Consider the following 27040-nt stretch of genomic DNA (forward strand, 5'->3'; position numbering starts at 1 on the left):
AGAATTGAATGGAACTTGAACTCATATTTTCTCATTACTTTGTTACTAGTACATGGATTGTGAAATAGAATAGGATAGAATAAAAAACTTTTTGTCAGTTGCTATCACACTTCTTTAACCATGTCAGTGGCCAACCTGCCTTGCCCCTGTCCATCCCCCACCCTAGACATGCAGAGAGAGTGGCCTCGAAGGCTGGTCCAGACCAAGGCTGCTCTGAAGAAGGAGACGCTGCTGAGGGAGAAGGTTTTAGAAGACATCAATAAGAAGGTGAACCAGACAGAGAGAGTCCTGAGGCCTGCCCTGGATAATGCTACCCTCTCCAACGCTACTGCAGGACAGGCAGAACACACTGCACACTCCCTGTCTAAAGTGTGGGTATGGCGGGGGGGGGGGGGGTTAAATTCCATTCACATAAGTCACATCACACCCCTATGAATCCTGTATCCTTCATATTCATTTGTCTGTGTTTTTCTCTGAACACAGGAGGCCAAGGCCACCCTGACCAAGGCCAAGCATGCAAGGACAGCGTCTGCCCAGCTCAGCTCCTCTGTGGACACAGCCATGCAGCAGCTGGCTGAGCTGGAGAACCACACTGCCCAGGCACAAGCTCAACTCAACGTAGAGGTAACCACAACACAACCAATAATTTACCAAACTGTCCAGGTACAAGCCCAACTCAACTCATATGTAACCACTACACAACCAATAATCAACCACACTGCCCAGGCACAAACCCAACTCAACTCATATGTAACCACTACACAACCAATAATCAACCACACTGCCCAGGCACAAACCCAACTCAACTCATAGGTAACACAACACAACCAATAATCTGGGACCTGAAAGAGTATTTAATACAATACTATATCCAATCACTTAGGGTTGAATCCTAGCTTGAGATTTGCATGGGCAAATTTTCACACAAATATACAACTGACATTGCTCCATGAATCCTTGAAAGTAAGCATTTCATGGTACCGTTACACCCTCTGTATTCTGTGCAAGTGACAAATACACTTTGATCTATAAGTTACGAAGAGTTACACATGCGGATCTGAAGGGGGATTCAGCCCCCACATTGTGTGCTATAATGTTGCCGTCTATCTATCTCTCTGTATGCAGTACCCTCCAAATATTTGGACACACCTACTCATTCTAGGGTTTTTCTTTATTTGTACTGTTTTCTACATTGTACAATAATAGTGAAAGACATCAAAACAATGAAATAACACATATGGAATCATATAGTGACCCCAAAATATTTCAGATTCTTCAAAGTAGCCACCCTTTGCCTTGATGACAGTTTTGCATACTCTTGGCATTCTCTCAACCAGTTTCACCTGGAATGCTTTTCCAACAGTCTTGGAGTTCCCACATATGCTGGGCACTTGTTGGCTGCTTTTCCTTCACCCTGGGGGTTCAACTCATCCTAAACTACCTCAATTGGATTGAGGTCGGGTGATTGTAGAGGCCAGGTCATCTTATGCAGCACTCCATCACTCTCCTTATTGGTCAAATAGCCCTTACACAGCCTGGAGGTGTGTTGGGTCATTGTCCTGTTGAAAAACTAATGATAGTCCCACTAAGCGCAAACCAGATGGGATGGCGTATCACTGCAGAATGCTGTGGTAGCCATGCTGGTTAAATGTGAATTCTAAACAAATCACTGACAGTGTCACCAGCAAAGCACCATCACACCTCCTCCTCCTCCATGCTTCATAGTGGGAACCACACATGCAGAGATCATCCGTTCACCTACTCTGCGTCTCACAAAGACACGGTGGTTGGAACCAAAAATCTCAAATTTGGACTCATCAGACCAAATGACAGATTTCCACCAGTCTAATGTCCATTGCTCGTGTTTCTTGGCCCAAGCAAGTCTCTTATTCTTATTTGTGTCCTTTAACAGTGGTTTATTTGCAGCAATTCGACCATGAAGGCCTGATTCACGCAGTCTCCTCTGAACAGTTGATGTTGAGATGTGTCTGTTACTTGAACACTGTAAAACATTTATTTGGCCTGCAATCTGAGGTGCAGTTAACTCTAATGAACTTATCCTCTGCAGCAGAGGAAACTCTGGGTTTTCCTTTACTGTGGCGGTCCTCATGAGAGCCAGTTTCATCATGGAGCTTGATGGTTTTTGCAACTGAACTTGAAGAAGTTCTTATAATCTTCCATATTGACTGACCTTCATGTCTTAAAGTAATGATAGACTGTCGTTTCTCTTTGCTTATTTGAGCTGTTCTTGCCATAATATGGACTTGGTCTTTTACCAAATAGGGCTGTCTTCTATATACCAACCATACCTTGTCAAAACACAACATATTGGCTCAAACGCATTAAGAAGGAAAGAAATTCCACAAATGAACTTTTAACAAGGCACACCTGTTAATTGAAATGCATTCCAGGTGACTACCTCATGAAACTGGTTGAGAGAATGCCAAGAGTGTGCAAAGCTGTCATCAAGGCAACGGGTGGCTACTTTGAAGAATCTCAAATACAAAATATATTTTGATTTGTTAAACACTTTTTTGGTTACTACATGATTCCATATGTGTTATTTCATAGTTTTGATGTCTTCTCTATTTTTATACAATGTAGAAATATTAAAAATAAAGAAAAACCCTGAAATGAGTAGGTGTATCCAAACTTTTAACTGCTCTGTATATGTACAGTACATATGTGTAAGGTTCTGTATTTATTTTCTTAGTCAACCTTGTGTTCTGTTTCGTTGTGTTCTTGAACGTAGCCCTGTTTCTTTGTGTTCTTGAACGTAGCCCTGTCTTTCATTTTTGTTCACTGATTTCACCTGTGTTAGTTACTCACCTGGTCTCGCCAGCTCCTTATTTAGCTCAGTTCATTCTGTTTGTGACTTTGTGAGGTATTGTTTGTTTTGACTCTACTAAGCCTTTTCCTCGCTCTTTTGTGAGAACCAGTTATAGCCTTCAGTTCTAGTTTTGATTCACCTGCCTGTTTGCCTACCTGTGTATTGCCTGCCTGTGACCACGATTCCTGCCTTCTACAAAATAAACACCTGCTGCGCTCTGTGCGTGAGTCTACACCTTTTTCTTCCTGAGCATTCATTACAATATGTCCCTGTATATTTGTCCCTATGTGATCTCCAGCCTGTACAGTCTCTGACCAGTGTGAAGGGGGACATCCAGGCAGCTAAGTTTCAACTGGAGGCCTATTCACTCACACTCACCCAGCTCATCCATAACATGGGTAAGTTCAAATCTGACGTTTACTGGGCTGTCCCAAATGACACCCTACCTCCTATATAGTGCACTACTTTTAGCTGGGGCACATGGGGAATAGGGTACAAATTTGGACACACACTAAATTTCATGCAGTAACAAATCCAACATGTCAGCTCAACCAGAAGCATCTAAGCCTACATGTTACTGCCCTCCTCACCACTGATCGCTCACACCTGACTTCCATCAGATCAGTGATGCTATGTCAGAATGGTCATAAGTAAAGGGGTCCAGATGGATTTCTCAGATGAAGGAAGAATGTTGTTGACGCACCTCTCTAGGAATTCAGATATCCTGTTTTACTAGTAGAATTAGAAAAACAGATACTGTTACAAATGTTTTATTGAAACAGTTGTTTTGATTAAATGCATAAACCAGGTGACTAAATGGTTTCCCACAGTTCCTGTGTCCCTGTTAATGAGTCAGTGGTGATGTGGGCACCATCCTGATGGAGAAACGTCCACTCATAACGCTGGCCAACCCCCATCGTTGGGTGGGCACAACAGGGTGGCACATAGACCTCAGTGACCACACAAGACAAGAACCTTGCTGATGGTAAGAGTTAAATACTAGACCTGTTCAACACTCCTAGCTCTAAAGTACAAATTCATCCCTCTGTCTACTTTTTCACAATAACTGTAATCCTGATAGACTGTACAATGTAGTATCTCAAATACTGTTTTCTGTCTTTCAGATGGGAGCATGGTGCTGGAGCAGTTTGACCATATCTTGAGTGAGACGGTGGTGCGGTTGGGTGTTCTGCGTGGCTGCGTGGAGAGCCTTGCCCTGAACGTGAAGATCCAGACCCTATGGTCAGCTGCCCAGGACCAGAAGAGCCAACTGACCCACCTGGAACAGGACCTGCAGGAGATAAGACAGGAGCGAGACAGTTTGAAGGACATCGCCCTGCACCTGCCCCAGACTTGCCCCCAGGCCTCGGGGATAGAAGGACACTAGGACTGTGCTCCAGGAGGACATTCATTTTACTCCCTCCCTGAAGTGCGCACACTCGTTCACTCAACCTCAATGATTTAATAGAGGGTCTACCATGTTTCTTACAGCAAGAAAATTGGAATTAGACATAACAATGCTGGGAGGACTCGAAGTTCAGATGGTGGGTAGGTCTCAGATATTTGAATGCTTTAGGGGAGATGTAGTCTGTCCCAAATGGCACCCTATAGTGCATTACTTTTGACTAGTGCCTGTAGAGCTTTGGTCAAAAGTAGTGCACTATGTAGGGAATGTGGTTCCATTTGGGACACATGCATAGAAGTGTAGGTGGCATCCTCAGTTTATTGGTGTTAGTGGACAATCCTGTGGTTGTGCATCCCCATCTACTGCAGTGCAGTCACACAGTTCTACCACTTTGTCTCTATACTTTTCAAACTCGCCACTATACTTTTCTGACCTGGCTGATACCACTTCAATACTACTGTCCAGTCATAGGTAGTTTTCCTTGCCCTCTTTGAACTTCTACCATCATCATGCTCTTTCTGTTAGTCCTACCCCCTCACTCCTTTTGGCTTTACTTATCTTTCCGGAGCTCATCCTGCTCGCGACTCCATATTACCCCTGTCGCCATAGCAGTGATCATTCTCATTTCATTTCCCCCTGTAATATTTCCAACCTCTGCAGTGTAATTAATCAGTGAATAATAAGTCCACTATAGCTGCCTGTTCAACAGCCCAGTGTGTCCTGTCAAGTTTAAAATAATGCTGATTGTCCACTTTGGGGGTAGGTGTGTCTGAACTGCAGTGCTTCTCCAATGTGACACCTTCAGTTACACTTGAGCAATTTTCATCAGCCTTCCATAATTAACAATTAGTCATTTTTCCCTCCATAGGGTTCAACTGCACGCACACAGTCATTCATTTTGGGATTCTACATGTGCCTCTTGCTTTCCCTCCGTCTCCTTTCTCTTTCTCTCTGAGCAAATGATCTGTCAAATGGAAAAGGACAAAAACAATCAACCTGTTGGCTTTCTCCATGTGGGTAACAATGGCTGGAATACCTACAGAATTATAGAAGGTATAGAAATCTGTCGCTAGAAATGGGACCTTTCTATTTCCGAGAATTTTGTTAGACCAGAAATAGGATATGATTGGTTTTAGATGATAGCCCGGGTAAACAAAGTAGAAAACAAGGCCTGAAAATGTAATGATATATTCCCCCTCTGCATGTGTGCTCGCACCCAAAATCATGTTATTTTGTTGATGGTGCTGTTGATTATTATTGGAGAAACTAGCACAGCTATTGATGGCAGCCATCAGACTATAAAGCACACTAAATATATACTGGATCAAATACTGATGATGAAAAGCAATGATAAAGTGTCTAATATCAATAAATTGTATTACGTTCATAACTTCAGTCTTATGGACTATATTTCTGTTAAATGTTGGATCCTTTGATATCAAACTGACAAACATCCCTGCAGTTCTTTAAATTACCACACGGTGGTAATCAAGAGTCACTAGCGTTCCTTACAAACCAGAGAACATCACTTGCTGTGAGTTAGTTGACCCACTATGGTGGAATCATAGGACTCTGGGACCTCTGCACTACTTTATATATCTGTACTGCACAAAGCACAACCCCCCCTGAAACGCACACAAATTGACACAAGCAGCCTAATTCTGATATTTTTCCACTAATTGGTCTTCTGACCAATCAGATCAACTCTTTTGCCAATAATTGGGCAATGATCAGAATTGGGCTGCCTGTATAACACAGCCTAAATTCTTGTTGAATAATCATGTTTGTTTAGGTAAGATACCTAAATGGCTGGGGGTGAGACTATGGCCTACTAATGCTGACTTTACTGTAAGCTACTTTATTGAGGGAATATGTACTTGCTAAGACTGTCATATGTGGTTGTCTCACCCAGCTATCTAAATTGAAAGGATGTAAGAGCATCTGCTAAATGACTCAAATGTAATGTGTATATATGTCACAAACCTAGATATAATAATGTACACTGATCAGATGGTCACAGGAGTCAGATTAATTAACCGTTTTTTTCCTTCTCCAGATTGTCACAGAGTTCCTGCATGCCTACACAAAACAACACATTCATGTCTGTCAGAGTCACTGCTTGAGGGTCGCCAGTGTAGTCACTCTACCACACCAAACATATAATTAATATGCTAGAGTCTAATGCTCTGAGAGCCCCTGGCACATATCTAGGGAGGCACAGGGGGTTTTAGATCATGCTGATCTTAATGACCTCCACACAGTTGATGGACACTATATAATGTGGGTACTGAGTCCTGAAAACCATCTATGCAGGAAATTCGCTTCCCAAATTAAATCAAATAACATTTTTGAAAAACGTATTAAAATGATGACCTGCCTTTTACAATTCAAGCTACAATATGGAATAGTTTTTTCAGCAGTACCACCACTTCAGTTAGATATGTGTTTCAGTATCACTAGGGAAATGTAGCCTTACTAATTTCATAGACAGAGCTCTAGATGCAAGGACTGACAATCTCTGATATGGACCTTTTCTTTTAACTAGGCAAGTCCGTTAAGAAAACATTCTTATTTGCAATGAGAGCCTAGGAACAGTGGGTTAACTGCCTGTAGAATGACAGATTTATACCTTGTCAGCTCAGGGAATTGATCTTGCAACTTTTAAATTACTAATCCAATGCTCTAACCACTAGGCTACCTGGCACCCCAAAGTTAAGCCAGGATTCAAGCTGATCAATGGTAGATCCACATTACAACACGTTTGACATTGAAATGTATTTTGGTATACAGCTGTGAAAGTGAAATGTAACTCTTCATAAAGTGAAATGTAACTCTTCATAAAGTGAAATGTAACTCTTCATAAAGTGAAATGTAACTCTTCATAAAGTGAAATGTAACTCTTCATAAAGTGAAATGTAACTCTTCATAAAGTGAAATGTAACTCTTCATAAATTCATAGACCGCGCTCTAGATGCAAGGACTGACAGTCCATGACATCTTGTCATGATAGTTATACTTGAAGCGATACTGTAGGCTACATTGTTTACATTCCTATTTGTAAACAATAATCAAATGTATTCATTAAAGCAAACGTAAGAACATGAAGTATTTATTTGTTATATTCTTCAAGAATCAAGGAATAACTATCAAGAATGGAAATGACCATTGAACAGACCGATTTCTTAGAAATTGTTCAAATGCAGTACTAACTTGAAGGGGTGTCCACATACCTTTATACATAGTGTATATAAAAGCACACCAGTAAATGTATACAGAGTCAAATAAAGACAATAAAGAGCAATATCATTTGTTTGAGAAAAACTGACTTGAAAACTTACACGTCCACAATGAGGCCTAGGTCTACCTTTTAAGAGATTTTGTTTCAAATCTTTTTTAAATATATTTTTTAAGAGATTGTGTACCTTGCACTTGCAGTTATTTAATGTACCACGCGAGGGTGACCAAGTGTCACTAGCATTCCTGGCGAACCAGAGTGCATCGCTTGCTGTGAAATGACCAATAGCTGTATGGAATTGACAGACCCACTGTGCTGGCAGCGTGCGTGCCACTGCCCGCGAAGGGAAGAAGACGAGCGAGGTGCTGTGTGCTGATTTCTCCTTCTCTATCTATCTCACCATATCAAACTCATCTCACAATGCCTGTAAATCATACATTTCAAGGTAATTACAAATATCCGAGTGGGATATTTCGGGGGGGCAGTCTAGATAAAGGGCTAACGCTCATAGTCGACTAGTTTTGTATTTTATTAGAATGGTAAACTAGTAGCCACTCTTTTCAATTGAGCTTGCAAGAGGGCTAGTTAGCTAGTAGTAGCTAGCTACTGTAGTAACGTTACTGATTACTAGCCACATTATGAAATTAGGCTAACGAGCTATTTTTCTTGCAGGAGGGAAAGCCTTTGGATTATTAAAAGCTCAACAAAGGGAGAGATGCGAGGAAATAAACAAGGTAAGTCGTGATCTTTCTAATGAAGACGTTTTGTGTATTTTGTCAATGTATTGTAAAGGTATTTAACAGAATTAAAATACATTTGGCTTTGAACCTGCTTTGAATTAGACGAGCTTGTTAGTGCATATGTTATAATTAAGGAATAAGGCCGAGGGGATGGGTGTGTTATGGCCAATTTACCAAGGCAAAGGGCTGTACTTTTGTACGACGCAACGCGGAGTGCCTGGATCCGATGCAGCCATTAGCCTTGGCCATGGTATATAGGCCATATACCACAAACCCCCGACCTGCCTTATTGCTATTATAAACTGGTTACCAACGTAATTAGGGTAGTAAAATAAATGTTTTGTCATACCATAGTATATGGTTTGCTATACCACGGCTGTCAGCCAATCAGCATTCAGGACAGTTTGTAATGTGGTTTTAGCCAGGTAGCTAACGTTAGTAGCTAGCAGCAGTCTTACTAGCCACGTTATGTGAACACTAGTTCCAACCACATGATGATCTGCCTGTACTGACATTTGCATGTGATAAAATCTGTCATTAATTTCGCACATCGTTATCGACCAAGCGACCTGTTATCTTGCTGGCGGTCATAAACCATGCTTGTGGCCACCCCTGTGTTGTGAGAGCGACAGACACTTGTTGCATGGCATGCCGGTCAGTCAGGGAGTATCCCTCTTGCTAGACCAGATCGATCGATCCTTGTCACCTTAAGTATTGCTTACTATTTATCCAATTCCCTATTCCCAACGTGATTCCTGACTCTGATCATAAAAGGGCAGGCCCTTTGATGCCCTGTGGCCCATCTCCCTTGGCATTTAGACGGGAAACAGGTGTCTGGGCAGTGGGCTGAATGAGCCCTTTGTGTGAGGTGCAACCGTCTGAAAGGGCTTGAACAGGCACATGACATTGAGTATCAGCCTCAACGGCTGTTCCCATATCTTTTCATCCAGCATACACTACATGGCCAAAAGTATGTGGACACCCATTAAAATTAGTGGTTTCGGCTATTTCAGCCACAGCCATTACTGATAGGTGTATACAATCAAGCACACATACAAGCAATCTCCGTAGACAAACAGGCTGTAGAATGACCCATACTGAACAGCTCAGTGACTTTCAACGTGGCACCGTCATATGATTCCACCTTTCCAGCAAGTCAGTTAGTCAAATTTCTACCATGCTAGAGCTTTCCCGGTCAGCAGTTGTAAATGAGAACTTGTTCTCAACTAGCTTACCTGTTATTTTAAAGTGGAAACGTCTATGTGGAACAACGACTCAGACGCGAAGTGCTAGGCGGCACAAGCTCACAGAACGGGACCACCGAGTGCTGAAGCGCATAGCGTGTAAAAATCGTCTGTCCTCGGTTGCAACACCCACTACCGAGTTCCAAACTGCCTCTGGAAGCAAGGTCAGCACAAGAACTGCTCGCTAGGAGCTTCATGAAATGGGTTTCCACACACAAGCCTAAGCTCACCATGCACGATGCCAAGCGTTGTCTGGAGTGGTGTAAAGCTCGCCGCCATTGGACTCTGGAGCAGTGGAAACACGCTCTCTGGCGTGATGAATCAGGCTTCACCATCTGTCGTCCGTCAGACTGTATCTGGGTTTGGCGGATGCCAGGAGAACCCTACCTGCCCCAATGCATAGTGCCAACTGTAACGTTTGGTGGAGGAGGAGGAATAATGGTCTGTGGCTGTTTTTCATGGTTTGGGCTAGGCCCCTTAGTACCAGTGAAGGGAGAGCTTAACGCTACAGCATACAATGACATTCTAGATGATTCTGTGCTTCCAACTTTGTGGCAACAGTTTGGGAAAGGCCTTTTCCTAATTTAGCATGACAATGCCTAATCGCCCAACATCAAATCAAATGTATTTATATAGCCCTTCGTACATCAGCTGATATCTCAAAGTGCTGTATAGAAACCCAGCCTAAAACCCCAAACAGCAAGCAATGCAGGTGTTGAAGCACGTTGAATAGGAAAAACTCCCTAGAAAGGCCAAAACCTAGGAAGAAACCTAGAGAGAAACCAGGCTATGAGGGGTGGCCAGTACTCTTCTGGCTGTGCCGGGTGGAGATTATAACAGAACATGGCCAAGATGTTCAAATGTTCATAAATGACCAGCATGGTCAAATAATAAGTCTGGGACAGGTAGCACGTCCGGTGAACAGGTCAGTATTCCATAGCCGCAGGCAGAAGCACGGCCGTGCAGCAGCATGGCCAGGTGGACTGGGGACAGCAAGGAGTCATCATGCCAAGTAGTCCTGAGGCATGGTCCTCCGAGAGAATTAGAGCGAGCATACTTAAATTCACACAGGACACCGGATAAGAAAGGAGAAGTACTCCAGATATAACAAACTGACCCTAGCCCCCCGACATATAAACTACTGCAGCATAAATACTGGAGGCTGAGACAGGAGGGGTCAGGAGACACTGTGGCCCCATCCGATGATACCCCCGGACAGGGCCAAACAGGAAGGATATAACCCCACACACTTTGCCAAAGCACAGCCCCCACACCACTAGAGGGATATCTTCAACCACCAACTTATCATCCTGAGACAAGGCCGAGTATAGCCCACAAAGATCTCCGCCACGGCACAACCCAAGGGGGGAGCCAACCCAACAACTCAACATCAGTGCCTGACCTCACTAATGCTCTTGTGGCTGAATGGTCCCAGCAGCAATGTTCCAACATCTAGTGGAAAGCCTTCCCAGAAGAGTTATAGCAGCAAAGGGTGACCAACTCCATATTAATGCCCGTGATTTTTTGGAATGGGATGTTCGACGAGCAGGTGTCTACATACTTTTAGCCATGTAGTGGATCTCTTTCTCAACTCTCTCTAAATATCTTGCTCTCTCTCTCTCAGGCTGGCAGCCTGTCGAGCGCTCTGGTCACATGTAAGCAAACCTAGACGTGAGGAGAGGGAATCAGGTCACAAAGAGAGGCCATCACTGATATTGTGGGCCATTTGACAAAATAATAATCCCCATTTCTGCAATATCATCAGTAAAAATGTAGACCCATATGGGCAAACTGATGACATTGGCCATACACACACAAGGATAAATGTTAACTATTGTAAACCGGGCATAAAATTGACTTTTTGGTCCACCAGCCACTAGCAGGTAGATTTAAAAATCTACCAGCCACTCAGTTTTTTTTACCAGATTAAATGTTGTTTTGATGCTAAAATTACCAGAACAAAACACAAACAGTTTCTAAAACAAATCTATTACTAGTACGAAGTAACTAATGTCGTATATTTTTTTATTTACATTTTTGTGACCCGAGTCTTTAAAATATCACAGGAGACAAACGTTCACCTGCCCCTTTAAGGACGAGAGGTTACCGTGGTAGCGTGACTCAAATCATGTTTATACCTGTGAATCTGACTAGTAGAAGCGTTGTCTTCTCTTCCCAAGCAGTTGAAAGGCATAGAAAACAACCTAGCTTGTGAACAAATCAATGTTAATAGCCAAGAAACACAAGAACAAAGTATCACTTTAGTAGACCTTCGTTTCAAGGCAATTGTGCATGTGCGTAGCGTTTCTAAAAATGTAAACTCAGCAAAAGAAGAAACGTCCTCACTGTCAACTGCGTTTATTTTCAGGCAACTTAACATGTATAAATATTTGTATGAACATAGCAAGATTCAACAACTGAGACATAAACTGAACAAGTTCCACAGACATGTGACTAACAGAAATGGAATAATGTGTCCCTGAACAAAGGGATGGTAAAAATCAAAAGTAACAGTCAGTATCTGGTGTGGCCACTAGCTGCATTAAGTACTGCAGTGCATCTCCTCCTCGCGGACTGCACCAGATTTGCCAGTTATTGCTGTGAGATGTTACCCCACTTTTCCACCAAGGCACCTGCAAGTTCCTGGACATTTCTGGGGGGAATGGCTCTAGCCCTCACCCTCCGAGCCAACAGGTCCCAGACGTGCTCAATGGGATTGAGATCCAGGCTCTTCGCTGGCCATGGCAGAACACTGACATTCCTGTCTTGCAGGAAATCACGCACAGAGCGAGCCTCCAAATCGATCCCACTCCAGAGAACAGGCCTCGGTGTAACCCTCGGTGAGATACTACCGCAACTCGTCAGTGAATAGCACTTTTTTCCAGTCCTGTCTGGTCCAGCGATGGTGGGTTTGTGCCCATAGGCGACATTGTTGACGGTGATGTCTGGTGAGGACCTGCCTTACAACAGGCCTATAAGCCCTCAGTCAAGCCTCTCTCAGCCTATTGCGGACAGTTTGAGCACTGATGGAGGGATTGTACGTTCCTGGTGTAACTCTGGCAGTTGTTGTTGCCATTCTGTACATGTCCTGCAGGTGTGATGTTCTGATGTAAGAATCCTGTGAAGGTGTTACACGTGTTCTGCCACTGCAAGGACGATCAGCTGTCCGTCCTGTCTCCCTGTAGTGCCGTCTTAGGCGTCTCACAATACGGACATCGCAATTTATTGCCCTGGCCACATCTGCAGCCCTCATGCCTCCTTGCAGCATGCCTAAGGCACGTTCACGCAGATGAGCAGGGACCCTGGGCATCTTTCTTTTGGTGTTTTTCAGTCAGTAGAAATGCCTCTTTAGTGTCCTACGTTTTCATAACTGACCTTAATTGCCTACCTTCTGTAAGCTGTTTGAGTCGTAACAACCTTTCCACAGGTGCATGTTCATTAATTGTTTATGGTTCATTGAACAAGCATGGGAAACAGTGTTTAAACCCTTTACAATGAAGATCTGTGAACTTATTTGGATTTTTACAAATTATCTTTGAAAGACAGGGTCCTGAAAAAGGGCTGTTTCTTTTTTTGCTGAGTTTATATTTCACACAGCCCTTCAGGTGCGCACAGCCTCCAGCCAGGCAGTGTTGCAGCGCGAAGTGTAATAGGTTTTCTAGGATTCGTAGTTCTCTTGACTTTGTGCTATTAATTTACCAGCATTGAAACATAACGGCGGAAATACATTGAAAACAGCTACTGCATATTTTTACCTATAAATGTTATCATTCTTGACTATTGGTATTCACAAATGTGATTGAATTGTTCTCACTGTGGCGTGCAGACCACCTGCCAATGTGGCTGGTGAAATATACGTGTTTACCCGCATTTGGCAGGTAGCGGGTGTTAATTTTAGGCTTTGATTGTGAATGAAAGTTGTGTTCGAATACTCCTACTAACCATACTTTTTGTGACGTGTGTGTGTGTATATAGTATGCTTATTGGTCATAGTATGGATATAGTATGTCAAAAGTTCCCCAATGATGTACTAAATTTGTCAAATTACGAAGTATACAAGCAGTGGCCACTTATTTCTGTGCTTTTAGGGCCCATAATGCAATGCTTTAGAGAATGGGTGTGACATCACAATGTTTTCAGATTTGAAGGAAATGGCGGAAAATATGCAGTCCAAGTCCGACGAGAGCGGATACAAATGAATTGCTTTAAAACCTGTTATGGCTGCGATCCCCGTACAGGGACCAACATCAGGGGAAATTTCAGAGTGACAACTAAAAATACAACATCATAACATTAAACATTCTTGAAAATGCAAGTGTCTTACACCCTTCAAAAGATTAGAATCTTGGTAATCAAACTACGTTTTCCAATTTAAAATAGCTATTACAGAGAACAAATCCCATGCTTTTGTTTGAGAAGAGCAATCAAGAACAGACAGTTTTTACACATTCACATCTGAAGGTAAAATTATGACTTACATTCTGATATCTTGCTCTTATTTCTCTTCCTGAGTGACCCATTGATCAAATGAAGTGCCGTTTTCTTTGATAAAATCCATTTTTATAGCCTAAATCAAAACATTTTGTAAACTGTTTGTGCCGTGAATTCCATCTCTATCAATTTTTTACAGAGCATTCGGCGTGATTCGCCCCTGTAAACAATCGTTTATCTAGTCGTGGTGGGTTTCAGTGCATTCCTCTGGATGTTTGCAACACAGCCAAATAACATTGGGTTTTATGCAGGTAGTATGAAGACAACGATAAATGACTACCTTACGCACCAATAATTTTAGCGAAGCTTCATTGATTGACTATTTCTGCCCAATGACCACTGATCTTGAAATCTAGCTGGGTAGATGGCCAATGAGCTGAGGTAAATGCCAGTATGTAATGGTTTGGGGTTGGACCACAATTCCTTGGTTGTAATCGCACGCGCAGGGAACTCCATTCTCACCTTGACGATCAGAGGCTTTTTACACGCTTTTTACGCGCAGCTGTATTTTGGAAAGTTGTAGTTTCAAGGATTTCATTGAAGATATCATGGCGGATAAATTATATAAAGCAAAGTCAAACTCTAAAGTGAAAGTGAAAGTGAGAGATTTTTTTGTTTGAGGAATCTTGGAGTGTTATGATTCAAATGAACTGAGGAGCTGTTTTTGCAAGGACAGGACGTACTTCTGGACGGGTAAGTGCTAATGCCGTTTTATGAAATATAAAAATAGATATTATATATAAAAAATATTTTGCTGTGAAATGTGTAGTTTGTTTGGGTGTGTGTGTGTGTGTGTGTGTGTGTATACACACACACATACACACACACACACCACACACAACAATGGTCGGAGTTGAATGGAACACCTTAGTGACTGTTCCATCTGCTCTATACAATCAATCTGTTTATTTTATGTGATGATAAAAGGCTCATACAATACAAATATTATTTTGCCACAGAAAGAGACTGCTATTGGACATGGCACAGGCAGCAAAATATTATGACGGGGACTTCCAAGGGGTGTACTGTTTAAAAAATATATATATATATTTATTTTCTCATATTTTTAAAAACATTTTTTTGTGTGTGTTAGAATTGCTTTTTGATATGTTGTGTATATAGTTATTTGCACTGCTGTATATAGTTATAGGTCATTTCACCAATTCGGCAACTTGTGTGGGACACCTGGGTGACTTCATGCTAAATGTCATGTAGCTCACCCATTCCTGAAGTTATCAGTCTGAAACTTTGCACACCTACAGTTGCCCTCTTGTGTTATCCATCAAAATGATCTCCATCCTATCTGACTGTGTAGCTATTCTAGTACATGTGAAAGATGATACTACAACAATAAAAATCAGAAAACGTATTCTTTCTTTCTCTTTTCTGCAAATCTGTGGATGCAACCAATACACTGATGTTTTCAGTGATACAGTATTTCAACTTAACCTCCATTTCCCCTGAAAAACAGAAGTGGGGACCCTGCTCAAGCGTCTGGTAAGTTAGGTTAGAGTGAGTGTGTGTCTAACGGAGGGAGGGAGGGAGAGAGAGAGTGTCTGAGTGGGAGAGAGACAGAGACAGATTGAGCAGGAGTGAAAGTTTGTGAGGAGTGGAATTTAAATTGCAGATGAATATGAGAATCAGCATTACAGCCAATCTCAACGACAGCGGCACGATTCAGTGGGTCTGACTCATCACTGCAACACGTACCACCCCCCAGGAGGGTATTACTAGCAATCAACGGTATTAACAGCCTATAAAAAGCAGGTCTCATCGTGGAGGTCAGACAAGGATTTATTATTATTATGGAAATGAAGTGGCTAAATCAAAGCGTTATTGTAATCTGCTGAACATCACTGCATTCATTGACGAGCAACACTGTGTTCGAAAACCAATACACTATACTACCCACTTAATACTACATACTATTAGTTCATTTTAGTACTGTAAACAAATGGTATCCTTTCAGTTGAGCATACTAATGCTTCGTCTGTCTACCGAAAGTTGTTGTTGCTATGCAACCTCTTGCTTGCTTGTTAGCATAACAAAAGACTAGCTAAACATTAAGATTTTGGGTTTGTTCGTAAATTTAATCTGGAGTGCCAGAGTGCGTACTGGGCGTTGGTAAAGCCAGAGAATTGTCAGATTGAATTTATGAACGGACAGAGCGGTTCGCTCTCAGTGTGCGTCACTGGACACTCTGTCCGTGGAGTAGGGTTGATCCGAGCATTCTGACCTCACAAAGGGTGTCAAGCAACCAAGCTAACTCGCTAGCTATTTCCAGACACAAATGAGAGAACACCTCACTTTGACCATTTTACTAGCCCTAGCAGAGCTGGTTAGGCCGTTTGGAGTGTGACTGTTTGAGGTTGTGGGCAGGTGTCTTTTTTATACTGATAACAAGTTCAAACAGGTGCCATTAATACAGGTGACGAGTGGAGGACAGAGGAGCCTCTTGGAGAAGAAGTTACAGGTCTGTGAGAGCCAGAAATCTTGCTTGTTTGTAGGTGACCAAATACTTATTTTCCACCATAATTTGCAAATAAATTCATAAAAAATCCTACAATGTGATTTTCTGGATTTTTTTCTTCTCATTTTGTCTGTCATAGTTGAAGTGTACCTATGATGAAAAATTGGTGGCTGAATACTTTTTTGCCCCACTGTACCTCTTGGGTCTGAGCCGTTGAATTGCGACTCTACTTTGTCTCAATACTGACTCTTAGCTTGTTTGATTTCCTTGCGGAGGGAATAGCTACACTGTTTGTTTGTATTCGATCATGTTTCCAGTCACCTTGCCCTGGTTAAAAGCAGTGGTTCGTGCTTTCAGTTTCGCGCGAATGCTGCCATCAAACCACTGTTTCTGGTTTGGGAATGTTTTAATAGTTGCTTAATAGGTAAGACATCGCTGATGCACTTGCTAATAAACTTGCTCACCGAATCAGCGTATTCGTCAATGTTGTTTGATGCAATGCGGAACATATCCCAATCCACGTGATCGAAGCAATCTTGAAGCGTGGAATCAGATTGGTCGGACCAGCGTTGAACAGACCTGAGCGCGGGAGCTTCCTGTTTTAGTCTCTGGGAGCAACAAAATGGAGTCTTGGTCAGCTTTTCCAAAAGGAGGGCGGGGGAGGGCCTTATATGTGTCGCTGAAGTTAGAATAACAATGATCCAACGTTTTACCAGCCCTGGTAGCACAATCAATATGCTGCTAGAATTTAGGGAGTCTTGTTTTCAGATTAGCCTTATTAAAATCCCCAGCTACAATGAATGCAGCCTCAGGATCTGTGGTTTCCAGTTTACATAGTCAAATAAAGTTAGTTCAGGGCCGTCTGTGTCTGTCTGGGGAGGAATTTATGCGGCTGTGATTTATAATCAAAGATAATTCTCTTGGTAGACAATGCGGTCAGGTGAACAGAGGGACTTGAGTTCCTGTATGTTGTTATTATCACACCACGTCTCGTTAATCATAAGTCATACCCCCCCGCCCCTCTTCTTGTTTCTGTCGGCGCGATGCGTGAAGAAACCAGCTGGCTCTACCGACTCCGATGGCGTGTCTCGAGTGAGCCATGTTTCCGTGAAGCAAAGAACGTTAGTCTCTTATGTCTCTCTGGAATGCTACCCTTGCTCGGATTTCATCAACCTTGTTGTCAAGAGACTGGTCATTGGCGAGTAGTATGCTCGGGAGCGGTGCGCGATGTGCCCGTCTCTGGAGGCTGACCAGAAGACCGCTTCGTCTGCCCCTTTTACAGCAACGTTGTTTTGGTTCACCGGCTGGGATCCGATCCATTGTCCTGGGTGGTGGGCAAAAAAAAGGATCCGCTTCAGGAAAGTCGTATTCCTGGTCGTAATGATGATGAGTTTACGTTTCTCTTATATACAGTAGTTCCTCCCGACTGTATGTAATACAACCTAAGATTACCTGGGGTACCAATGTAAGTAATAACACGTAAAAAAAACTAAATACTGAATAGTTTCCTAGGAACGCGAAGCGAGGCGACCATCTCTGTCTGCGCCTCGCTGTGAGTTAGGTTCACGTTAACCACTTTTATTTTACACACAGCGACTGTGTGTAAATCATGTAGATCATATTCTTTGTTTAATTCGTTAAAACCTGCATTTCCCCCTAGCAGGGATTTTTTGCATGTTTGTGCAAAACAAAGTCACCTTTTTGGACCCTCACTGGTTTGCATCCCTGATCCTTGATGTTTCTACAACTTGGAGTCCACCTGTGGTAAATTCAGTTGATTGGACATTATTTGGATAGGCACACACCAGTCTATATAAGGTCCCACAGTTGACAGTGCATGTCAGAGCAAAAACCAAGCCGTGACGTCGAGGGAATTATCCATAGAGCTCCGAGACAGGATTGTGTCAAGGCACAGATCTGGGGAAGGGTACCAAAAAATGTCTGCAGCATTGAAGATCCTCAAGAACAGAGTAGCCTCCATCATTCTTACATGGAAGACGTTTGAAACCCCAAAGACTCTTCCTAGAGCTGGCCGCCCAGCCAAACTGAGCAATCGGGGGAGAAGGGCCTTGGCCAGGGAGTTGATCAAGAACCCAATTGTCACTCTGACAGAGTTCCTCAGTGGAGATGGGAGAACCTTCCAGAAGGACAATCATCTCTGCAGCACTCTACCAAGCAGGCCTTTATGGTAGTGGCCACACAGAAGCCACTCCTCAGTAAAAAGGCACATGACAGCCTGCTTGGAGTTTGCCAAAAGGTACCTAAAGACTCTCAGACCATGTGAAACAAGATTCTCTGGTCTGATGAAACCATCCCTACTGTGAAGCATCTGTAGAGATGATTTTCAGCAGCAGGGACTGGGAGACTAGTCAGGATTGAGGCAAGATGAACGGAGCAAAGTACAGAGATCCTTGATGAAACCTGCTCCAGAGTAGAGGTCGACCGATTATGATTTTTCAAAGCCGATACCGATTATTGGAGGACCAAAAAGGCCGATACCGATTATTGGAGGACCAAAAAGGCCGATACCGGTTAATCGGGCGTTTTTGTTTTATTTTTTATTTGTTTAAAAAAAAAATGTAATAATGACAATTACAATAATACTGACTTAACACTTATTTTAACTTAATATAAAATCAATGTAGCCTCAAATAATGAAACATGTTCAATTTGGTTTAAATAATGCAAAAACAAAGTGTTGGAGAAGAAAGTAATGTGTGCCATGTAAAAAAGCTAACGTTTAGCAAGTTCCTTGCTCAGAACATGAGAACATATGAAAGTTGGTGGTTCCTTTTAACATGAGACTTCAATATTCCAAGGTAAGAGGTTTTAGGTTGTAGTTAATATAGTATTTATAGGACTATTTCGCTCTATACCATTTGTATTTCCTATACCTTTGACTATTGGATGTTCTTATAGGCACTATAGTATTGCCAGTGTAACAGTATAGCTTCCATCCCCCTCCTCCTCGTACATGTACTGTACTAACACACCTTCAGACATTAAAGGTATCTAAATCCCCTGACATCACCTGAACAGTCAGTCAGTCAGTCACAATAGTGGTCTACCTTTCTTTACTGACTCCGGTATCAGTCATTCATCCAACTTGTTTAATGAGCCCTATAGGAACACACTCTATGGGTGGCTGCTCCCTATTCCCTTTATAGTGCACTAAATTGGGAATATGGTTCCATTTGGGAAGCAGCCTGTGTCTTTACAGACCCTTTAGACTTGGCATGGGAAATCTGTCTTACACTACAGATTGCTCCATTAGTTTTTCATTAGCTGCCAGAAATGTCCAGAGATGTTCTCTCTTTCCTTCACCCTTGTGGGGTGTTCCATTTTACCAAGACAAAAGATTTCTGAGGAGGACATCTTTGAGGTCGAGATGTCGTTGTCCTGTGCTGTACTTAAACTAATTAGCTCACGTTTCTGACACATTGAAACCTCTTTCAGATACATTGAAACCTGAAGTGTACACCCGTTCACTTCTTCCCACCAATCGAAAAAGCATTTGATTGGTGGCGGCATGGAATATTTGGAGTTTCCACCATATTTCTTATCCCAGTCTTTTCCTTATAAGCCAGTGAAAGAAAGTGCACTTTGGGCAGAAGAGATAATTGGGAGGTAACATTTTGTGAATCTGATGCCATGTTAGACCTGATACTCAGCAAGGATATAAGATTTATTTCCTTCTTCTTCTCTCCTTAGGAATACATGGAAGACCAGAAATACCGGGATGAGGAGGACCTCCTGGAAAAACTGGATTCTTTTAAAAGTAAGGAATTCTACCAGGAAAGACCTACCCGACCTGGAATATCTGGTGTATCACTGTCCTATTTTAGCTCTTAATCAAAGAGGAGTGGGAGTGAGTTGCCTGTGGGGGTGTGTACCATATGTCAATGTGTTTGTTTGTGCTGCCATCTCATTACTGTTTAAGTGTCATTACGTGTGTTATTGCATGGTGCCAGGTCTACTTGGACAGGCAAACTAACAGCATGATAATGTAGTCGGTTATTGCTGATCTTTGTCTTTTGTGTCTGTTTTTTAGTGTGTGTGTGTTCTGTACTGATTTCTAAGTGGGTTGTGAAGCCCGACCTGTCCCCAGCAGTCCAGGCAGCAGGAATGTGGCTGCTCCACTCCTCTGGTTGTTGTTGTTGTTTTATCCAGGGCTCTGGGGAACATGTGGTTATAGGGAGTAGAATAACAGGACCAGATTAACTATCATACCACAGCTTTGAGACCGGGGCTTACCTCAAAGACTCCCAGGTTCCTGCCATATTACGGTCTACATTAACTCTGTGTCATCGTTCAAGGGACAGGTATGAGAGTTGCTAGTCAGTGTAGTATGTGTGTGGGGTAAGTCCTAAGATTATAAACATGGGAGACCAGACCTAGATAGAGCCCCAATGCTGTATGTCTTTCTCATACTCCACCGTGCAGTGCAGGAAATGGTCTATAAACATGCAGGGTCCCAGGGAGATCCTGAGAGGATGGCTCTCTCCATGCTACAATCTCGTTCTAGTTTCTATGGTATCTGACTGACCCCTGACTTCCTTACCTTTGCCCCCTCGGTTCCTCCTCCCTGCTGATTGCCGCTGTGCTTCAAAGCTTGTTTCCTGTCTCAGTTTAGATCTTATGCTTCTAGATCAGAGCTCTCTCTCAGCCTCTGAGATGTGATTAATAACACAGGAATAATATAGAGCTATCAAAAGCTGTTACAGCAATTGTTTGGAGGTATTGTTATTTTTTGATAGAATGAACAAAGAGCAAGGCAGCAGTCAAGAGCACAATACATCATTTAAAAAATAAAAATGACAGGAGGCTTTCCATGTAGCATCCTTCTGTCTCAGCTGAGCCTTCAAACCAACCGCTACCCACGCTCCAGGGTTTGATGTCTCTTTCACACAAATATATCTGTCAGAACAAACTCCTGACCATGGAGAGAAGAAAGGGAGGGAAAGAGGTGAGAAAGGGTTGGGGAAGAAAGCGAGACAATGTGTGATTGTCAGTTCTTGCCCTTAAGCACACAGCCAAGCCCGAAAAGGTGAATAGGTTGGAGCGGGAAGTCCTCAGAGAGGATAAGCTACTTCACTCACCTTTTGGAACATGAGAACATTGAGGAATGTAGGATTCCTCAATGTTCTCATGTTCCAAAAGGTGAGTGAAGTAGCTTATCCTCTCTGAGGACTTCCCGCTCCCCCTAAGAAGAATATACTTGTTTAGTTGAGACTATCCGTGTGTGGATGGATGATTTACAGAGGGCTTTAGGACGAGGCCCACTCGCAGCAGTGTTTAGGTGGGAGGCTGGAACTGGAGGGGCCCTCTCCTCAGAAGTTACGTACAGGGTCAGCATTGTCCCCCTACTACTTACTGATAAATTATCAGGCTACATTATGAAGGATCTGACCTACACTCACCAGACAGTTTATTAGGTACACCACCCCGTTCCCAAAAATGGATCGCTCCTACAGACAGTAAGTCACTTGGTTGTTGCTTGCTTTATAAAGCAGGCAGACGGGCATCAAGGTATTCAGTTACTGTTCGATTGAACGTTAGAATGGACAAAATCGACTGAACGTGGTAGGATTGTCGGTGCCAGGCGCACCAGATCCAGTATCTCAGAAACAGCCGCCCTCCAGGGCTTTTCACCTAGAGGCCTTCACAGCCCCAAAATTTGGACCCGTTCCAAAATGGACTTGGGGCTTTCCCATCTGGACCTGATTATTTATGTACTGTGTGTGTGTGTGTATGAATGATCAGTTCCGAACAGACCCGAGGACAACTCGACCCATTCTGTGTAGGCCTGGTCAGATGCAAACCCCTTCCGATCTGGGTGAGAAGCAGCAGAGAAGTCAATTTTTAAGCTACTTTATTAACCAGAGCTGATAAAGCGCGAGGGAAAGGAGGTAGAGCGGTGACCCTCTCTAGCAGGGGTCGTGCTGTCTGTAGGGAGGGAGAGACGGCAACCAACCAAGCTGACTCCCGCTATAGTAGACTAATCGCTGCCATACCTCGGGTTATTTATCATCCAATATGATTGTGTAGTACCTGTCTTGACTGCATTAAACCGGGATACTTCAGATTTTTGGCAATGAGGACCTTTGTCTACTTCCCCAGAGTCAGATTAACTATTGGATACCATTTGTATATCTCTGTCCAGTATGAATGAAGTTAGAGGTTGTTTTGCGAGCCAATGCTAACTAGTGTCAGAGCAATGACTGGAAGTCAATGGGTATCAGCTAGCATGTACCCATGGACTTCCAGTCATTGCGCTAATGCTAGTTAGCAATTACGCTAGCGCTATTTAGCAACTTCCTTCAAACTGCACGCAGAGACATAAAAATGGTATCTACAAGTTCATCTTACTCTGGGGAACTAGATAAAGGGCCTCATTGCCAATCCCCTTAGCATCCCTTTAAGCTAGCTAGCTAATTGAGGCTGCATGCACTTTCTCATCATTTTTAAATGTATTATATGTTTGTGCTTTGTCATGTGGGGTATTGTGTGAAAATACTATATTTAATACATTTTCTAGAATAAGGTGATAATGTGAAAAAGTGAAGGGGTCTGAATACTTTATGAATGCTGTGTGTGTTACTGTATATATGGTGTGTTTGAGAATGTTGTGGTGTGTGTCTCTGGAGGGTATGAGGGGGGTTGGTTCACCACACTCCTTATTTAGTCTGCTGTGTGTTTGTTTTGCAGACAAATATGCAGAGTTTGACCTGAATGACCAGGGAGAGATTGGTAAGTAGTGGAACCAGCAAGCAGCTCAGCAGTGATACACAACTTCAGTCATAATAAGGATAATTGACCTGTGTGAGATATTACTGAGCAGTAGTTAAGACAAATGTTCCCTCTAAGCTGTGCGCAGTAGCCCAGAGACTGCCCGCTTCTCCTGGACTGCAGTACAGAAATATCAACCCACAGAGAGAATTTATTTATATATTGTACCTTTATGTAACTAGGCAAGTCAGTTAAGAACAAATTCTTATTTTCAATGATGGCCTAGGACAGATTTGTACCTTGTCAGCTGGGGGATTTGAACTTGCAACCTTTCGGTTACTAGTCCAATGCTCTAACCACTAGGCTACCCTGACGCCCCATGAGATTGAACTTCACTCAACTTTCTAGAGTAGTGGTCACCGAGGCAGTCAGACTGTTAAACAGCCATCAATAACATAGAGAGACTGCTGCCAACATACAGACTACAATCACTGGCTACTTTTAATGAATTGATTTAATAAAGGTATCACTAGTCACTTTAAATTATGCCACTTTAATAATGTTTACATATCCTATATTACTCATCTCATATGTATATACGAGTATTTTATACCATCTACTGCATCTTGCCTATGCCGCATGGCCATCGTGCATCCATATGTTTATATGTACATATTCTGATTCCATCCCTTTACATTGTGTGTATAAGGCAGTCGTTGTGAATTTGTTAGATATTACTGCAATGTCGGAACTAGAAGCATAATAATTTCACTACACTCGCATTAACATCTGCTAACCATGTGTATGTGACCAATAAATTTTGATTTGATCGACCGTTCTTAGCCGGCGTTCTTAGTCAATCGCCAAATATTTCAGTAAAAAACCCAATGATAAAGCCTTGTTCTTATTTTGTATTTATTAGTTTCGGGCTGTTGGCAGTAGATGCACCTGATTTGATCCCAGGCTGTGTCACAACCAGACGTGACCGTGAGTCCCATAGGGCGGCGCATAATTGACCCAGCGTCGTCCGGGTTAGGGGAGAGTTTGACCGGGGGGGGGGGGCTTTACTAGGCTCATCGCACTCGAGCGACTCCTTGTGGCGTGTTAAGCAGACAGGTGTTAAGGATCATGTTTTGGAGGACACATGGCTCAACCTTCGCCTCTCCCGAGCCCGTTGGGTTGCTGCAGCGATGAGACAAGATTCACAATTGGATATCACGAAAAAGGTTAAAAAATAAATAAATAAAGCTACAGCAAAGTTGATACTTTGAGATTTCAAAAATGTTTAAAACCATTACTAGAGAGACTGTCAACAGATACAGTGAAGGGCAGCTGTTTTTATGAGTGCGTTAGTCTTTAAGTTCTTACTCCGCACTGTGAACTTTGTATTCAACACTTTTATAAGCCATAAAATGTGCCTTCTTCCTATTTCCACACAGTGCTACAACATGCAGTGCAGCAGTAAGGAATGAGTAGGAAAGTATATTTATAGGCCTGTGTTAGCAGCATGGGTCTTTTTTAATATCGTGATATATTTCACTTTCTCTGTTCATAGGAGTAACAACATGAATTTGTGCATGAGGCAGAAATAATGCGGTGCGACTCTATTTTTCCTATCAGCTGGAAGACGGTGTCCCTCTTTGGTCAGTGTCAGTGGATGAAAGGGAGAGCGGAGGGATGTTGAGGCTGACCCTTAGTCTAGATGCAGGCACCATCTGCCTAGTAAAATAAAAAGCAAATTATTTAAATGTATGCTCACTCAGCTGTGCCTCACAAATTATTCAACAACATATCTATTACCAGTGTGATCATATAGCCTTCCTCAAATTTTGAAATATAATTTAAGAAAATGTCCCGAACAGCAATGCATCGGCAGGGCAATTCAAGCAAAGCCAATATGCAGTGATAATGTATTGGGTTTACTGCACAAACCTCATTGCTACAGTACTGTTTTTAATTAATTAATGTTACATAATTTTACAGGGTTTTTTGTCATGTATCTGAGCGGTAAGTCTCTGCTTGCGTTTTGACTCCGTGATCTTGACAGCGACCACTTCTATAGTTTTCCCTGTTAACACTATCAACGTTTCCCTTTACTGTGGCAATTGTAATCAAATCAACGCAATATTAGCCACTTTCAATGCAACTTACCAAAACAAACTATGTAAGAGATTTTGTTGTAGGGAGAACGCATTGGAGTAGGATTCTATTGCATTGACACGTAATACTCAGCCCCTACTCTACACAGACTGGTGGGGCATAAACAATGAGCTACAGTAGACCTATATGTAAGTAGACCATTGCCATATATGTATCCAGGCCATTTACTTTGAACTGGACGGTTTACAGCATGAGCGGTAGTAAATAAATGTGCTTGTTTTGAGATCAAAGCGAGAGCTGCATGTACATGTACATGCACATGTTGTTCATATCCTTTGCTAGGTAGTGAGTTATTAGCCAGTTAAATCATTTATAGTCAGCAATAGGAGAGTGATTTCTTCCTACAAGAGCACTAAACGTGTGCATTTCTAGGCGTCTTTGAAAAGCGAGTCCGGTAAAGAGCTTTTTTTTGTCTTAAAGGGAGGTTTTGTATTTTGAGACTAGCTTTAATAAGTAGCCAATAGACAGAGGGTAGCATAATTTGTCTGATTTTCTAATAATGGGGAATAACAATGCTTTTTATTTTGTAAAGTGGTTTCAAACAACACATTTTCAGTCACCTCCTTGTCTGAAGGACAAGTGGATGAATGTATTAATGTCAAGTTTTTTTTATTTTTAAGTCTCATGGAATGTTGGCCTACATTGAACACCACACATTGGCTGCTACTGTAGGCTGAATGCTAGAACAGCTATTTCTATGTTAAAATATTATTGGATGCATTTTGATGGTAGGCCACTCTGGTAGGCCTACATTACGATAAAGTAGTCTACTTGGCCACTGTTAAAACTGTAACTTAAAGTGGTACAACCTCAGTGTTCACAGTATACGTGCACTGGAAGTTGCACAGAATTTCTACGACGTTCAAGTTTGCGCTCAACAGACCTGAAGTTTGCTCAGTGCAGGGAAAAAATATGAGGGAACATTGGTTAATACCTCAGTGTGTTGTCTGTATTGGATGAACTAGATGTCTGTAAGGGGTTTATTAGTCATGATTGTATCCCACTAGAAAGGTGATACTGTAGTTGACCTACTGGCCTTGAAAACAGGTGTCGGGCAAGCACATTTGGCTGCTTGCGTATGTGTGTTTGCCAGGTGTTGTGTGTGTCATTCTCGTTTGTGTTAACCATTCTCCTGTGTTTTCCTCCAGATATGATGGGTCTGAAGAGGATGATGGAGAAGCTGGGTGTTCCTAAGACCCACCTGGAGATGAAGAAGATGATCTCTGAGGTGACCGAAGGCATCAGCGACAGCATCAACTACAGAGACTTCGTCAAGATGATGCTGGGCAAGCGCTCGGCCGTTCTCAAACTGTGAGTGTTTGTGGTGTGTGTCTGTTGTGGTGTATTGGGTTGGTGTGTGTGCGGCACCTGTCGCCGACATATGTGCTTTGTATTGCGTCATGTTTCGTTGGCATCTGTTTTTCTTCCGTGTGGGTGTGTGAGTGACCACATGCATTGTTGCCTACAATATGTCTCGGTTGATGTTCTTTGTATTTCGGCGTGTGTGTTGTCACGATACCAGAACTTTGACTTCAATACCGAAACCATGTTTAGTATCACAATACTCGATACCATCACGATACTCGATACCAAAACGATACCACCAAATAAAAGAAGGCATATTAGCCCAAGTCACACAATGGCACTCGATCCAAAGAGAGAAACTCAGCTACTGCTCTGTTCAATCGTTGGGCATCGAGAGTTCAATATCATTACATTTAAACATTATGTGCTTT

The 27040-nt window shown here is 42.5% G+C and overlaps 1 protein-coding gene and 1 long non-coding RNA gene across 6 annotated transcripts in view; both read left to right on the top strand.

Moving 5' to 3' along the window:
• The first annotated feature begins 506 nt into the window (after positions 1–506).
• Positions 507–7340, top strand: LOC109868812 (uncharacterized). 5 transcript variants are annotated; one of them, XR_004205019.1, is made up of 4 exons: positions 507–624; positions 3129–3228; positions 3661–3815; positions 3955–7340. It is a non-coding gene; the product is annotated as an uncharacterized LOC109868812 (long non-coding RNA). The 5 variants fall into 5 exon arrangements; XR_004205020.1 differs by lacking the exon at positions 507–624 and adding an exon at positions 2874–3049; XR_004205018.1 differs by lacking the exon at positions 507–624 and adding an exon at positions 2877–3053.
• A 420-nt stretch (positions 7341–7760) lies between these two features.
• LOC109868636 (allograft inflammatory factor 1-like) overlaps positions 7761–27040 on the top strand; it is a 29438-nt gene continuing 10158 nt past the window's right edge. The window contains exons 1-5 of the mRNA XM_020458335.2: positions 7761–7915; positions 8143–8204; positions 20127–20193; positions 23124–23165; positions 26453–26615. Of these exons, the coding sequence (XP_020313924.1) occupies positions 7891–7915; positions 8143–8204; positions 20127–20193; positions 23124–23165; positions 26453–26615 (359 nt within the window). The 5' untranslated portion in view covers positions 7761–7890. The remainder of the gene's footprint in view (positions 7916–8142; positions 8205–20126; positions 20194–23123; positions 23166–26452; positions 26616–27040) is intronic.

The sequence above is a fragment of the Oncorhynchus kisutch genome, linkage group LG23, assembly GCF_002021735.2.
Source record: "Oncorhynchus kisutch isolate 150728-3 linkage group LG23, Okis_V2, whole genome shotgun sequence".
In the NCBI taxonomy this organism is placed as follows: Eukaryota; Metazoa; Chordata; class Actinopteri; order Salmoniformes; family Salmonidae; genus Oncorhynchus; species Oncorhynchus kisutch.